Source organism: Leguminivora glycinivorella, chromosome 12 (assembly GCF_023078275.1).
Source record: "Leguminivora glycinivorella isolate SPB_JAAS2020 chromosome 12, LegGlyc_1.1, whole genome shotgun sequence".
NCBI lineage: Eukaryota > Metazoa > Arthropoda > Insecta > Lepidoptera > Tortricidae > Leguminivora > Leguminivora glycinivorella.
Window position 1 is genome coordinate 21,463,438 of NC_062982.1, and position 15,118 is coordinate 21,478,555.

The following is a 15,118-nucleotide window of genomic DNA, read 5'->3' on the forward strand; positions in this document are numbered from 1 at the left end:
CTGAAGAAAAAGGAAAAGTTGGACTTGAATGGCTTCGTTGATTTAGTTTAGACGTAGACATCCGGACATTACGATGCGTGCCCCAGAATCGATGTCTTCTGCTCGGGCGCGAGCCTTTAATAAGGCCTGTGGTGGACAAATTTTTTTCGACTTTCGCAAATGTGCAAGCAAAACATTATTTTCCACCCCATCGGATATTTAATGTTGACGAGACAAGTATATGCACTGTCCCAACAAAAAACTCGAGAGTGTTTGCACAAACGGGCCGTAATAAAATGCCGGGCCGTAATAAATAAAGGGCCGGGTTTAAAATGATCCCTGGGATTATTTTACCCCTACCCCAGGGATCATTTTATACAAGGGTGTGTATAAAATGATCCTTTACTAAACTTTATCAAAAACCTCTAATACTATAAAAATACACACATATAATAAAAAACAAGTGTGCAGTTACAACGTCAAGTAAGTTTACTACCTACAACAATAGAAATCTTGCGGTTTTTGTCTTCAGCTTTAGCCACAGTTAAGTTTTTCCCTTAAGGGAATCATTATACCTCACCTTCCCCTAACAATAACCCGTTCATATTCATACATCCGAAACTTACTTTGGTTTTAGCCATTGCGACTAATTCTGTCATTTGGGACTATTCCGTCCATGTCCGTTTAAAAGTGTAGACGATTTTAGGGGCAACCCATACTCAGGCGACGCACGTCGTAAGACGCGTAACGGATGTCAGCGCCGCGCCGCCCGAGTGTAAGCCCCAAGCGACGCGTCGCTTTAGGCGCGTCTTACGTCCTTCCTATACAAAATGTACTGAAGATATTTAAATTACATTCGGGCGGCGCGGCATCACGACGTGCGTCGCCTGAGTGTGGACGACCCAGTAATCGATATAACTATAAGTGTTATTGAAAAAGTAAGCTTTTAATTGCCAGGAGTCAAATGCCTTTACCCCTTTAAATGAAAACGAGAAATATACGCTCGTGTACCGGAATAGTAGCTACTCGCAAATGAAATTAATTTCCATAGTGGACTATCAACTGGCAACAAAACGTGACAGTGTCCCCTGGACAACAGAAAGTAACACTAAAAAGTTAACCCACCATAAATCTATTTAAAAAAAATCACTGCTTTAAGTAAAACGAAATTCATTTAATATTGATAAAAATAATGATTAAAAGAACAATTGCGGACTTCTGCCTAATTATTTAAATAGTATAGTTACTGTAGGTAGTCATCGTTTAAAATATCATGAATATTGAACATTCTGTCAAGTTATTCAGTTTTGAGCACAAATATTAGCCGGATTCAACTTGTAAAAGCGACAAAGAACAATGTAATTAATGATTCTACGGTTGTACTCACGTTATTACATCGTTTACTGAGTTTAGCCGCCGCGTGAACTCTTATATGCCTGAAGAGGGGCCTCCAAATTGGCCCGAAACATGTCACAGCAATAGCGATATAATAACGTGAGTACAACCGTAGATTCATTAATTATTCCAATATGTCTCACGAAAGTTTAACGTGTATAAAGAACAATGTGATGGTAATCATTTCATATCCAAATGTCTCTTGTGCTGGCACGAATGGATATCTACGTATGTGACAGACTGACAGATTAACCAATAAAACAGACTTTTGACAGTTATGACTGTATACCGACACAGGAGTCACTCAAAGAAAAAAAAAACAAATTTTGTTCATTCCATTTGAGCCAGTTTTGGTGAAATGAGGATGCACACTGACATTTTATCCAGCCAGGCGGCGCCTGTACAAGTGCCTAGGCATGTCACTGTCATTCATATGTGAGAGAGAGAAAAAACATATCATCTTCTCGCTCTCACAGAGGTGTCACTCAAAGAAAAAAAAACAAATTTTGTTCATTCCATTCGAGACAGTTTTGGTGAAATGAGAATGCACACTGACATTTTATCCCGCCAGGCGGCGCCTGTACAAGTGCCTAGGCATGTCACCGTCATTCATATATGTGAGAGAAAGAGAAAAAACATAACATCTTCTCGCTCTCACGTATGAAATTCTTTATCTGTGCAATGGACTAATAGCGTGGCGCCATCTGTCATAACCTTTGAGTGTGCCTCCTCATTACCTGTATACATTTTTATGTGTGCAGAAAAAATATCAACGTCTCCTTTCAAGTCAAACGGTAAAAATTTGATGGTACATAATTATAAATATTCATTTGAAATTCTAGTTTTCACTACAAGCAGAGTCAAAATTAAAATCCACTAGCTGATTCTACCGGTCACACTATTCACTTAAATATAAATAAAAATAGAAATTCATGCTAAAATATTTACATCGTCTTAAAAATAGGTTCCCTACTTGTGGTAAACTATTATTATTGCTTTTATTGTATAATTTTTATCATATATTTTGACCTTGAACTTTGTGAATTTTAGATGTACATGAAAGTAGATATAATAATAATTTCATTTATTTAAATGCAATTGAAACTTAGGATGTTAACACAAGCAAGGGAAATTAAAAGGTAGGCGTATATCAAACAATTGGTAATAAATAAAATCTTGTTGCGTTTAAATTTTAAAACATATTTTGGGAGAGGAATCAACATGTCTATTTCGATAAATTTCGTGATGTGGCCTGGGACTGCATATGAGATTCAAATATTCAAATGAGTTGGGTTTTCAATTAAATCAAATCTGATATTAATCAGAACAGATGTAAATATAATCCTGATTTTAACAGAATATTAATACTGTTAAATGTACTCTTAAATAATTTAAATCCGATTTAAGTAACTTTGAATAAAAATCCTTACAAATATGTCTTTGACAATAACAATTACAGGCAACAAGACTTTATTTGTTACCGAACTACGCAACAACTAAAGTAAGAACACTAAGTACCTACAGTCAGACTAGAAATTGTAGACATTCTTAAAAGATCGTCCCGTTTTCATACATATATTATTGATTTAAAAGTGACAACAATACCCCTGTTACTATCTAATCATTTCTACAATATATTGTCAAACTGTATGAAGAATACCGTACATTGATATGCCATTTCCTATTTATCTACATCGTGTTTCACTTAACACTAAAAACCTGAAAACCGTTTGTTCAGAATCGATTGAGCTATATCTTGATGGGGGTAATATTTTTTGTTTTAATTTGTATTATTAGTTATTGTTTACGTGCCCATTCTACAAATTCGTAATACAACATTGTGAATATCATATTGCTAGAGGTTGTATACCTTTTTCAATATTTAGGGGTATTAATACTGGCTGGTTACTTGGACGATTATTTTTTCCACTACGAGTTTGACGTTGTGCGTCACTTTAATTTTAAAGTTTATCATAAGTCATAACAAATTGAACTCTTACCTAATTACAACCTTGTCATGTTGAATGTTAGGTTTAAATTTGCTTACTGCGTCTCCTGTCCAATTTGAAGTTTACTGTGACACAGTTTAACGTGCTTTACAGTGACATAGCTGTCTATTGGTAAACCTTATGTCGTTGCAGTAATGTACACAATTAATCAGTTTTAAGGTTTACGATGGTAGCTAGCAATTATTTTTTTGTGTAGAGTTAAAAGTCGAGTAGAGCTGCACAGAAAATTAAATATTCAATTTAAAAAAATAATAATCATCAAATTAAAAAATGAATATTCTAGATACGTTTAAAAAAATAAAAATCAGTTGGGGTGTCTGAGGTTTTGAGTGATACCGGAAACACGGTGTATATTGCTTTCCTGTCCATGATACCAGCAGTCAATATGACAGCGAACGGGACGGCAATATTAATTGTGAACGTGCGATAAAGATAGAAATCTGACAGGTCAATGTACACAATTCTATGTGCTTAGCATTCTTACTTAACCACAGAGAACGGACTTATCGAATTTCTGACACAAACGTTACATGAGATCACTTACGGTTTTCATAATATAAGTTTGACAAGTTAAAATATGTTGTTTTTAAATTCAATATAAAAAAAGTCCGTTATCTGTGTGACTACTTAAACTAGTAAAACCAAATTGCGTCGACTTAGGAGACAAATGCAAGATCACTTTATAAGTCGTCTGTTACCACATGAGACTTGAGACAAAATGCACATTTCGTTATCCAAATGAAGTACCGCAACTTTGCAAATAATTTGTCCCTCTCTACGCCGTAAACTTGCAATACTGAACGCCCAGTGAAGATGATTGGTTCATAATGTAGGAGAAAGTCGTGTGTTTTAGTGACATCTGTCATTCTCATTTTTTTAGATTCCTGCAGCAAACCGTCTTTCTAGTCAGAGGAACTTCGTTAAATATTTTGATTTGCAACAGATGTTGGCCCTAGCGCTATTAAATGTTTTTATACAGTCACATAGTTATTCTTAGACTGGAAAACATACGTTTCGTAAATATTTTAAATTGAAACCATGTATTTTTTTTCTAATTTCAGAGACTTACTTGAATATTTACTCAAAATCTCGGTTGACTCGCTCTATTAATCCATTATGCTTGGGTTGAAACTAAGAACTGTGCGTGATAATGATAAGCAGCTGGGGCCCATCACATCTAAACCGAAGGGACGTCGTTACATATTTTGGTACGATTACAATGTTTTAGACCGAGAATGTAGTCTCAATCGCAGTATCACAAAAGACGACTTATGCCCAAACGAGTGTAAAAAATCTCGGTTGTGCCGCTCAGTACGCCCATTGTACTCCGGTGGGAACTAGGAGGCAGTATTTAAAACGGTTGGTGGCCTGCAGCATCAATTTGCTACGGTTACAGGGATATTTCACCCAAAACGTGCATCTCAATCTCAGCGGCCGAACAAAAGACGACTCACACCAAACGTCACAAATTTCAGTAATCTTCTGTCGGTGAGAACAAGGAGCGGTGCTCGTTGCGGTTGATGTCATTCACCAGGTTGCAGTTATACCGCTTATAATTCGGTACGGTCACAAGGATATTTTAGACCGACAATGTGCATCTCAATCTCAGCGGTTGAACAAAAGACGACTTACGCCCGTCACAGAATCTCAGTAAGTTCTGTGGGTGGTAACTAGGAGCGGTGCTTGTTGCGGTTGATGGCGTGCAGCAGACGGCGCCCCCACCACTCGTCGAGGTTGAAGGGGCGGAAGTTGGCGAGCTGGCGCGGCGGCGCCTCGCTGTAGTAGCGCGCCTCCTCGCCGCCGCGCTCCAGCTCTCGCGTCACCTGGAATCACCGATCAAATTGTGACTCGAATTTATTGACACAATATACGCCACGGACCGGCCATATGCTAAGAGACGAGCGGGAGAAACTGAGCGAAATCATAACGGATCGGTAACCTAGAGGTTGTACTAGGAGCCAAAAGAAACCTCGAACGAGATGGGACGAACTCGATCTCACAGTGGGCCCGAAGTTGAGAAGAGTGGCCCGAGATCGAAATGGAAAGAGCTTGAGGAGGCCTTTGCGAAGCGGCACACTGAATTAATAGATTTAATCTAATTCAGAAAAAAGGGGAAAAATGGATAGATACACCACGTCTATTCCGCCGTGGCCTTGTGGATGTCAGGAACATTAGGTACAAATACTGTTTATTCCACACTTGAATATAGGAAACAACATAACATAGTAAGTTTGAACAGCAACTTAGAACAGCTAAAACTTATAGTTGAGCAATTCCCGTTCAGTTTGTACATTTGGATCACGTCTCCGATTTTGATAAAAATTGGTAGGCTGATAGAGTCCATGATGCTGAGCAAGATCCACTAGGTTTCCCAATGTAGTTTGTATGAAACCTTCCTTTTTAACCCCCGACGCAAAAACGACGGGGTGTTATAAGTTTGACGTGTCTGTCTGTCTGTCTGTTTGTCTGTCTGTTTGTCTGTCTATCTGTGTGTCTGTCTGTGGCATCGTAGCTCCCGAACGGATGAACCGATTTAGATTTAGTTTTTTGTTACCAGATGTCTATACATTTTCGGTAACAAAAAAGGAAAGTTTCATACAATCAACCAAGAACATTTTGGGAAACCTAGTGGATCTTGCTCAGCAACTCAGCATCATGGACTCTATCAGCCTACCAATTTTTATCCAAATCGGAGACGTGATCCAAATGTACAAACTTAACGGGAATTGCTGAGTTAATGGGGTTAATTAAGTTGGGGCACTTAATAATGTGGTAACCAAATTTAGCGAGATTTGGTTGAGCATTGCGAGTATTGCGACCTGCAGGGTTAGCACATGATTGCCGCGAGAGTATGTCGCCGCGAGATAGACTACCCGTCCTTATGTCATTAATACAGTTAGAAGAAGACATGTCATCTATCTCGCAGCGACATACTCTCGCAGCCATCATGTGCTAATGCTAAGCCTACTGTGTTCTACTGACACATAAGAAATAACTTGGCTTATGTGAAAATGTAAACACATGCGTTGTATGATCTAAGGGTTTAAAGACACATATACTTCATAAAATTAACATCAGTGTCACTGACAAACGCAACAAAATTTGAGTTTTTTTGACCAGAGGTCTACAAAGCAGACATGATGAAAAAACATATGGAAGTATTCATGTATACCTTGTTCCACGAGTCGTAAATATAGTTAATGATGTCATCCTGTTGTGTGTTGTTGTGTGGAGGCGCCGGGGGGCTCAGTCTGGCAGAGTGACTGTGCGAGTGCCCGTTGGAGTGCCGCTTGCCGAGGTGTGGGAGACTGCGGGGACCGCTGCTCACATACGGAGACCTGGAAGATGCAATGTTCAGATATTCAAGTTAACACGAAGGAATCAACAAAATGTTTCCACATGAGTACAATCCCGGTTTTAAAGCAAGAGTAAATAGGTATCTCATAGGTAAGCGTGCTCCACCGTAGACCGCATCATCACTTACCATCAGGTGTGATCATGGTCAAACGTCTACCTATTCATACAAAAAAAAAAATATCTACTTGTTACTAATATCTGAAGTTTTTTTAAAAACATGTTATGAAAAAAAGTTTGTGTGTCTACTAGACACAGGTTTCATTCACATAACAAATTCTATTTGCTTGCAATCAAACAAGTCTGTTGAATAAAATAATACTTAGATAGGTGTCTAATGATTATTGTATTTGGCAGTCATTCACTTTTTTAATATGTATTTTGAACTTTGTCAAATGTTTTTTTTTATGGGTTAGAAGGCAAACAAGCAGACAGGTCACCTGATGGTAAGCAATCACTGCCACTCATGGACACCCCGGGTGTCACACCCGAAACACCAGAATAGGCTAGTTTCCTACTAGTCAAATCAGCTTCTTTTTAAGAACTGTCAAAACGATTTGCTAATGTGGATTTACTATGAAATACTGAGGAGTGACGTCACGGTCAATTCATTTACTTTATATCTTTTTCTTTGACTTATTAAATATAAATTATGGTTAAACATAACTACTGTCCATATTTTTCTTCTAATTATGTGGTGCTTTATTTCGTGCCCTGCATAAAATATTTTATTTTAAGTATAGGAAACTAGCCTATTGTTAGAGGTACGTTGCCAGCCTTTAAGATGGGTGTACACTCTTTTCTTTATAAATGTTTTAAGTTTAATCTTTCCAGGTACAATTTAGTGCATTTGAGCAATATATTTCTGCAGTTAGATGTTAATTTTTTTTTTCCAATTAATGCATTGCAAAGGTTGTCCATCGCGGTTCAACGTGGCAACGCGGCGAGCGTGTTGGGCTCCTTTGCGTCGGGAGGGACTCGGAGTGGATTTAGTTAGTAAGTAGGTTAGGTTATTCCTAGTATTATTTGTAATTTTTAATTTATTTAGTTGGTGGAATTATGTGTAATTGTTAGTAATTAAGGATTTATTGTATTAACTTTTAATTAATTGAATAAATAATAAAAATTAATGCATTGTTTTTTCTAGAGATTACTCAAATACAATATACACAACACTGACCAGAGACCTAAACTAGACCTAGGAGAGTGGACAATGGTAGCAATAGCAAGTATTATTTATTTTAATTGAAACATTACAAAACCATATTTTAATTCAATTTGTTTGAATTTTTTGCACTTTACGTAGCTTTACGTTGTCTTAGGGCTACCAAGTTACTATGTTTAGATGTCTAGGTGAAAACACAAAGAACGAAAATCTATAATACAGTGGAATCTCTATAACTCGAACCTTGTTAAGTCGAAATCCTCAGTAAGTCGAATAAAAATGCCATTCCCTTCCGCTGAACCCCTAAATACGCGGTATCTCGAATTATTCAGACTTTGTAACTCGAACAAAATGTTGATTCCCTAGGAAGTATTGATAATACGTTCTTATACTCTATAACTCGAATTTCGAAAAGGAGACTTTGTAAGTCGTACTAAGTAAAATAAAAAGATGTCTTACTCGGAATTCCCAGAAATAATATCAATAAAATCTACGATGAATGTTCGGGTTCAGGGCTTTCAAATCTATTGTTTTTGTCTTGTACACGTGCAATTAATACATTCGAACAGCTGTTGACGTTTTTTCTTTGTCGACACAGGAGTCACAGGACACGATATCTCGTGAAGCTTATCCATCAGTAGTCAGTACTTACTTATTTAACCTTAACTAACTACAACATACTTTTTTGCCTAAAGGTTGACTAGTAGAGAATGCTTTTTGGAATAAAGTAAACCTTTTGTACCATAAGATGTTTGTACCATAAGATTAAATAAATAAATATGAGTACAAAAAGGAAACTGAAGACTTTTTTTCATTTATGTGTCATTTGTTGTATAATACTGTAAGTACCTAATAAGTATAGGTACATAATATAAAACTTACTTTACAAATCGAAAAACATACCTAGAAATCGCGCCTTTGTAAGTCGAAATTCCAGCAGTTAAACCACTGTATCTCGAAGTTCTTGTTAAGTCGAAAACTCGTTAACTCGAATTTTTTTGCTTTTCCCTTGAGATTCGAGTTATCGAGATTCCACTGTAATGCCTAATGCCTATAATAACATGTGGCTGATCATCCAGATAACGCATTGCAATGTCTTTCCCATTGTAATTATTCGCTCCATATCACATAACGGAACATTTTATAAGACCGCACGGCCGCAAAATTTCTAAATCATACTCATTCTAAAATCGATTGCAAAAACTTAGTTCACAAACGTGCTATTGTTTACAAGTTTTACAACACATGCCACGATATGTGAAAGTAATGCAAAAAACAAGCGAAAGGACAATGAAACCTTACCTCATATTTCTATCCATGTTTTCCAACAGTCACGCTGCTCTTCGGACTATTTATGTAAAACTTAATCTAGTTAAGACTTGGAGCTCTATAAATATATCATGAATATGTCCAGAAATTAATTATAGATATAAATAAATCCACACTAAAGATAAATAGAAATAGGACGCCACTACTCGCGTACGAATGAATGAAACGAAACGAAAGACACGACGCAAAACATGTGTCAAAATACTCAAAATATAGAAAGGTCCGAATTGCGGTACACCGCTTCAGAAACTGCTGCTGTCATAGTCTAATCGTTCAGAGTGGCAGTTGCGTTAATGTTACTTTAGTATAATTTGGACTTCCGTAGTTCCGTAGTGTGCATGCATTGGTGGAATTATGATGCGCCAAATAAAAGAACCAATCAGAGATGTTGTATTCTCTTTTAATGTTTGAGGTTTGATGAGCGCCAAAAATCATTAAAAAGGCTTTTACAAACCATGCTACAAAAAAATGGTAACGGATTTATCAGCTGGGTAGAAGAGCGAAGAATTTAATAAATCGGCTAAATATACGGCAATGCATAGAAAATTGTATGGTACTATTGGAGACGTTTGTAGCCCCAAAACATCATACAATCGGCAACCTGAGCAACTTTTATCGTCACATCCTTATCCATTGTAGCATCGTATTGGTGCACCAAAGCTCCTATAAGTTATAGGTAGGTAAGAAGACTAATTTCTAGGAAATAAAACACTAAAAAATAATTAAAGCTTTAATCTCTCCAAGTAACAAGAACATGATCCGTCCTAAACCTCTGCGTGATCGTCGCATCTTTAAACTCCATAGTCGCTCCTGATTGGTGCGCCAACGCCCCCGCGTACGCTATCATGACTCCATTATCGATGCAGAACCTTTCGTCGGTAGCGAATACTTTGGCACCGCGCTCGGAACACATGGTTCCCATCATCTGTTGGAGACGCTCGTTACAGCCAACGCCGCCGACTATTAGGACCTTGAAATAAACAAAAGATTTTAAAATCTTGAAAACAACGGGACCTGTAGCGACATCTACCGGTACCGTAAGAGCGTTACGATTAAACGGCAGCCGAAGTAACAAGTCATATTGGAAATTTACTTAGTTGCGATGCGCTAACCACGCTTAATTAAAAAATCGAAATAAGATGTCATATATTAAAGAAAAAAACAACGAGCACCACCAGCGGCGAAGGCCGGATTCAAATTCGGATTCGGATTAGCCCGGATTGCTAAAGACGCCGGTTCGAATCCGGCCTTCGCCACTGGTGGTGCCCGTCGTTGTTTCTTTAATGTTAAAATGTCAAATATTAAAATTAGCGCCATCTAGCCGAGCGTTCCCCAAAGGTGTAACGCCATCTAGGCCACCGTACCTTTTTCTCTAGGGCTTTGAGGTACGTTTTTTTCTTAGACTTTAATCCGTCTATACGGAGTTACATATGTTGATATGTCTTTGATCGTAACGGTGTATTTCTAATAAAGATAAGTCTCGGTATAACTTCGTATTCGTACTACCGCTGGTGAAAAGATTGAGAAGTGTAACAACACTCTTAAGGTAGATGTCGCTACATGCAGGTCCCATTTCCCTTTATGGCGGAAAGTTTTGCTGACTATGTATGATGCAAAGACATATTTAACTCCGTATAGACAGATAAAGTTTAGTTTAGATAAAAAAAACGTACCTCGGAACCATAGACTACGGTGGGCTAGATGGCGATACACCCTAATGCCTAATGGTAATGGTCTAGAGGCATAGATTGCAAACGTTTATAATTGTTAAAAAAATATTAATTATCTTGTTGATAAAACAGCCATGTTCCGGCCTAGTAAAAAAAGAGTAGAAAACAATAGGGGCGCCACTGTCTATGTAAATAAACCGTTTGCATGTGGCAACTATTGACTCACTTTTGTATGAGATAAGCGAGTGTTGCTATGATAAAAAAAGTTCCATTTTGACTTTTTTGCCAAGCTGAATGGGAATATATTCTAACCTCATCAGAGCCACAATGCGCCATCGCCCGCTCAGTGATCTCGACTAGCATAGCGAACACGGTCTCTTGAAGCGAGAAGCACAGGTCCTCAGGGGTGTATTCTTTCAGCAGGTCGTCGACTTTGTCCTCCAAGTAGGACAGAATGCCGGAGAAACTCACGTCCATACCTGAAAACAACACAATGTCATAGTAAAGCCTGGCGTCCACTTAAGCAGAGTATAATAATAGTTATTTGTTATACAAGGGGGCAAAGTTGTATTTTAACACCGAGTGTCAAATTGAAAAAGCGAGTGAAAGGATTCTATAGTTGAACCACGAGCGAAGCGAGTGGTTCGAAAATAGAATCCTGAACTTGCGAGTTTTTTAACACACGAGAAGTAAAATACATTTGCACCCGAGTGTAACACAAAACTTTTCCCCTCACTATAGCGAGGAAACTACAACGCAAAAAATGCATTTATCACTGCTTCCAGTAGTTCCACAGGTGGTAAATCATCTTTATTACTAGATTAACCTACTTTTATCAATTTTAAAGCAGTTAATTTGACTTTATTCAAGGTCAAATTACTTTACCCACTAGTGGATAAAATGCGTTTTTACCCGCTGGTATTAAAGGACAAAACACGTGTTTCCGAGCTAGTGAGGGGAAAAGAATATTATCGTACAGTATGGCCACTCCCGCTCCCCACTGAAAGTGCTGCCCAGCCTCTCGGTTACCTCACGCCAAAAACGCGAACAGTCGACCTGTCATATTTCACTCATACAAGCATAGTACGCGTTCAATTACACGAGCTTAGACTGTGTGCTAGGAACGCACCTCTTTCATATATTGATCGCCAGTGTCCGATATGTGACTTAGGACCACTTGCATCAACCACATTTGACAGACCATCGTCACGCAGCAGATGTCTATGGAACTTCAAATACAATAAAAAATTAACGAACGCTTTAACGGTGCACGGTGACAGACGGTTTGATGCAACCGGCCCTTATATGCGGAGTCGAGCAGCGTTTAATGGAGTCCTCGTTTGAATGCGATTCTGCTAGTCGCTAATACACGCATTTCATAAGAAATGCAGAAGGCGAATTAATGAGACTCGGTTTATTGCACCGCGCGAAGGTCGTCACCACTGAATGGGCCGCGAACTCGCGGCTGCCGACATGTACTTGTAGCGCGGAGTGAACTGCCCCTGACCTGACTATAGCATAGATAAATAGTATCAATATTACCCTTCACACAGTATGGTAGATGAGCATATTTCTTTCCTTTCTTAGCAGCTTGCTCGATGTTGTAGCCAGGGCTTGGAGCATTGGACAGCTTTAGAACTCTGGCAAACCTAGAAATTAGCATTGTTAAAGCGCATATCAAAAAGTGGACTGACTTTTTTATCAGAAGATTCAGAAGAATAAGGCTTAAAATCTTATAATAAAAATTGGACTTACTTTTGCAAACTGAACACATGAATTCTCCACTGAAATGTTTAGGTACTTCATGTTTGAACAATAATGTTCGATATTCAAAATTTTTGATTGGTGGTTTTGTTCCCGTTTGCAAAAGTATTACCTACCTACTAATTATGATTTTATTTGTGACTCATTTCCTAAATACTTTCATATACCTAATATCTTACTTTCTAAGCCATCTTACCTGTCTAAACAGTTCCCAACAGCGATGTCAATGGTTTCGCCGAAGATCCTGTACCTCTGGCGTGAGTAAGCAATAATCTGTGTGTTGCCGCCACTCACATATAATACTGTCGGGTTGTTTGCTTTGGTGATAAGGCGGCCCATTTCTATATCTAAATTATTATATAAGGACTATTATTGTAAAGTAGGATGCTAAGAAATAAGCACATTAACTACAGAAATAAGAACAAAGGGATGCCTCAATAGCCAGGTCAAGACAGAGCGGTGCCTCATTCGAGGCACATCTACATTGGATGTTTACTGCGTGAGAACTTTGCTCGCTGTGTGGACCCAACTAATTAATCATCATCATGTATTTAAGACTGTTGTTTGTGGAGCATTTCTATGTATATAGCATCATAGGTTCGGCAGGAGCTCAGTGTGCTAGGCATGGGGTGGGAGGAGGTTACCCAAACTGCCCAAGACCGGAGTAAATGGAGAAATATGATTCGAGCCCTACACCCAGCAGAGGGTAACAGGATGCAAAGAAGAAGGTAGCATCATAGTCTACAGCCTGGAAAAAAAAAACAGAAATGGAAAAGTGGCCACAACATACTGTAAACCTTTTTAAATCAATGCATGTGAGAAAATAGGATGGCACTATGATCTTTCTTTACCATGGCTGCATTTACTAAATTTAGACCAATGAGTTACACATGTCACATACCTGCTTCTCAAATTCATGAAATCTTAAAACCAAGAAGTAATGGCACTTGAAATTCAAAATACAAGACAGGTTATACAAGCACAAAAACACAGTAATAGGCTAGTTTCCTGTACTTAAAATAAAATATTTTATGCAGTGCACGAAATAAAGGACCACATAATTAGAAGAAAAATATGGACAGTAGTTATGTTTAAACATAATTTCTATTCAACAAGTCAAAGAGAAAGATATAAGTAAGTGAATTGACTGTGACATCACCGTTCAGTATTTCATAGTAATTCCATATTAGCAAATCATTTTGACAGGTCTTAAAAAGAAGCTGATTTGACTAGGAGGAAACTAGCCTATTGTTGGATGGTATTAAAAGGATACGCCCAATACAATGGTTGACACCCAGAATAGGTTTCTTCCACAGCAGAGCACAAGTCCTAGCCACAATAGCACACACTGACAATGGGGCGCCCATGCCCGGCCCCTTGGTGTAGCACACCACATCAATGTCTGCCGGGCTCAGCCCTGACTGCTCTAAGGCTTCTTGGAGGACTTCATGGATGTTCTGCTGGTGATGCTCTGCTGTTTCTCGTGGTAGGAAACCTGCAATATTATGAATTTTATGACTAAGTTTTACTAAGCTAGCTTAAGCTGTTGTTTTGTGGAATATCCATATCCATACTAATTTTATAAATGGGAAAGTTTGTGTCTATTTGTTTGTCCGTCTTTCACGGCAAAACGGAGCGACGAATTGACGTGATTTTTTAAGTGGAGATAATTGAAGGGATGGAGAGTGACATAGGCTACATTTTGTCTCTTTCTTACGCGAAACCGGGGTTTAAAGCTAGTATCCCATATACTAAAATGATAGTTTAATTTGCCGATTTACTACCCAAGCTTAGTACAAACACAGATTGAAATGAAATCCGAGACTGTTTTAATCCTGTTCAGAGATATTATAAACAAGAGGTTAGGTATAATATTGGAGAAGGTCCAGTAAAGGGTCGCCTTTTGTGCAACAAACTGTAAAAAGTCTTGGAATAGAGAATCAAATACGTTTGTTAAACACATCATTGGCATTTTAATAAAATTTATACACAATAACAACCTTAAAAACGTAAACAAAAGTCTAACCTTCACCGGGAGGTGTGATGTAGGTTCTACGACAGTTGGCAAGTATTTCCCCATCTTTCACTATGCCAACGCCTAGTTTATTGGCACTGCCTTCAAAACCTATTGCAATCACCATTGGGAAAAGTAAATATTTATTGAAATTTCGTTAAAATTTAATGCAACCGCTCGTGTTTACTATCGAACAGATTGTCATAAACTGTCAGAAGTGACGTTTACTCTAGATCGTGGATTTGTGATAGAAGCGTATTTTAAAATGTCTCAAACAGTTTCAATAATTAACCGAAAGTAAACCGTTATTTGTACTGTAATAACGAATTTACTCGTTATTCGGGCCAATTTTGGTGTTCCGATGCAAAAGCGGAACCTATACACTTTGTAACAAGTAGATCCGAGGAAAACGAAGTTAACGAAGCAAACTTTAAAAGAT

At 38.1% G+C, this 15,118-nt stretch overlaps 2 protein-coding genes across 2 annotated transcripts; both read right to left on the reverse strand.

Annotated features, from left to right (window-relative positions):
- Positions 1–3,738: 3,738 nt before the first annotated feature.
- Positions 3,739–9,374, reverse strand: LOC125231772 (MAPK regulated corepressor interacting protein 2). Its single transcript, XM_048137341.1, has 3 exons — positions 9,205–9,374; positions 6,556–6,721; positions 3,739–5,206 (listed from the first exon to the last, which is right to left on the reverse strand). Exons 1-3 carry the CDS (start codon positions 9,219–9,221, stop codon positions 5,054–5,056), a joined length of 336 nt encoding a protein of 111 aa, XP_047993298.1. The 5' UTR covers positions 9,222–9,374; the 3' UTR covers positions 3,739–5,053.
- Positions 9,375–9,948: 574 nt separating this feature from the next.
- LOC125231893 (probable tRNA N6-adenosine threonylcarbamoyltransferase) lies at positions 9,949–14,861 on the reverse strand. The gene is made up of 6 exons (XM_048137486.1): positions 14,692–14,861; positions 13,939–14,160; positions 12,862–13,012; positions 12,444–12,550; positions 11,214–11,380; positions 9,949–10,201 (listed from the first exon to the last, which is right to left on the reverse strand). Exons 1-6 carry the CDS (start codon positions 14,804–14,806, stop codon positions 9,962–9,964), a joined length of 1,002 nt encoding a protein of 333 aa, XP_047993443.1. The 5' UTR covers positions 14,807–14,861; the 3' UTR covers positions 9,949–9,961.
- Between the last annotated feature and the right edge of the window lie 257 nt (positions 14,862–15,118).

Excerpts from the sequence above, each read along its gene's own strand:
- LOC125231772 (XM_048137341.1), bottom strand. Across the intron at positions 5,207-6,555 it reads TTTACGACTCGTGGAACAAG|GTGACGCGAGAGCTGGAGCG; the intron begins GTATACATGAAT and ends CGGTGATTCCAG.
- LOC125231893 (XM_048137486.1), bottom strand. The coding sequence starts at position 14,806 with ATGGTGATTGCAATAGGTTTTGAAGGCAGTGCCAATAAACTAGGCGTT. Across the intron at positions 14,161-14,691 it reads CATCACACCTCCCGGTGAAG|GTTTCCTACCACGAGAAACA; the intron begins GTTAGACTTTTG and ends ATAATATTGCAG. Across the intron at positions 10,202-11,213 it reads CGCATTGTGGCTCTGATGAG|GTCCTAATAGTCGGCGGCGT; the intron begins GTTAGAATATAT and ends GTTTATTTCAAG.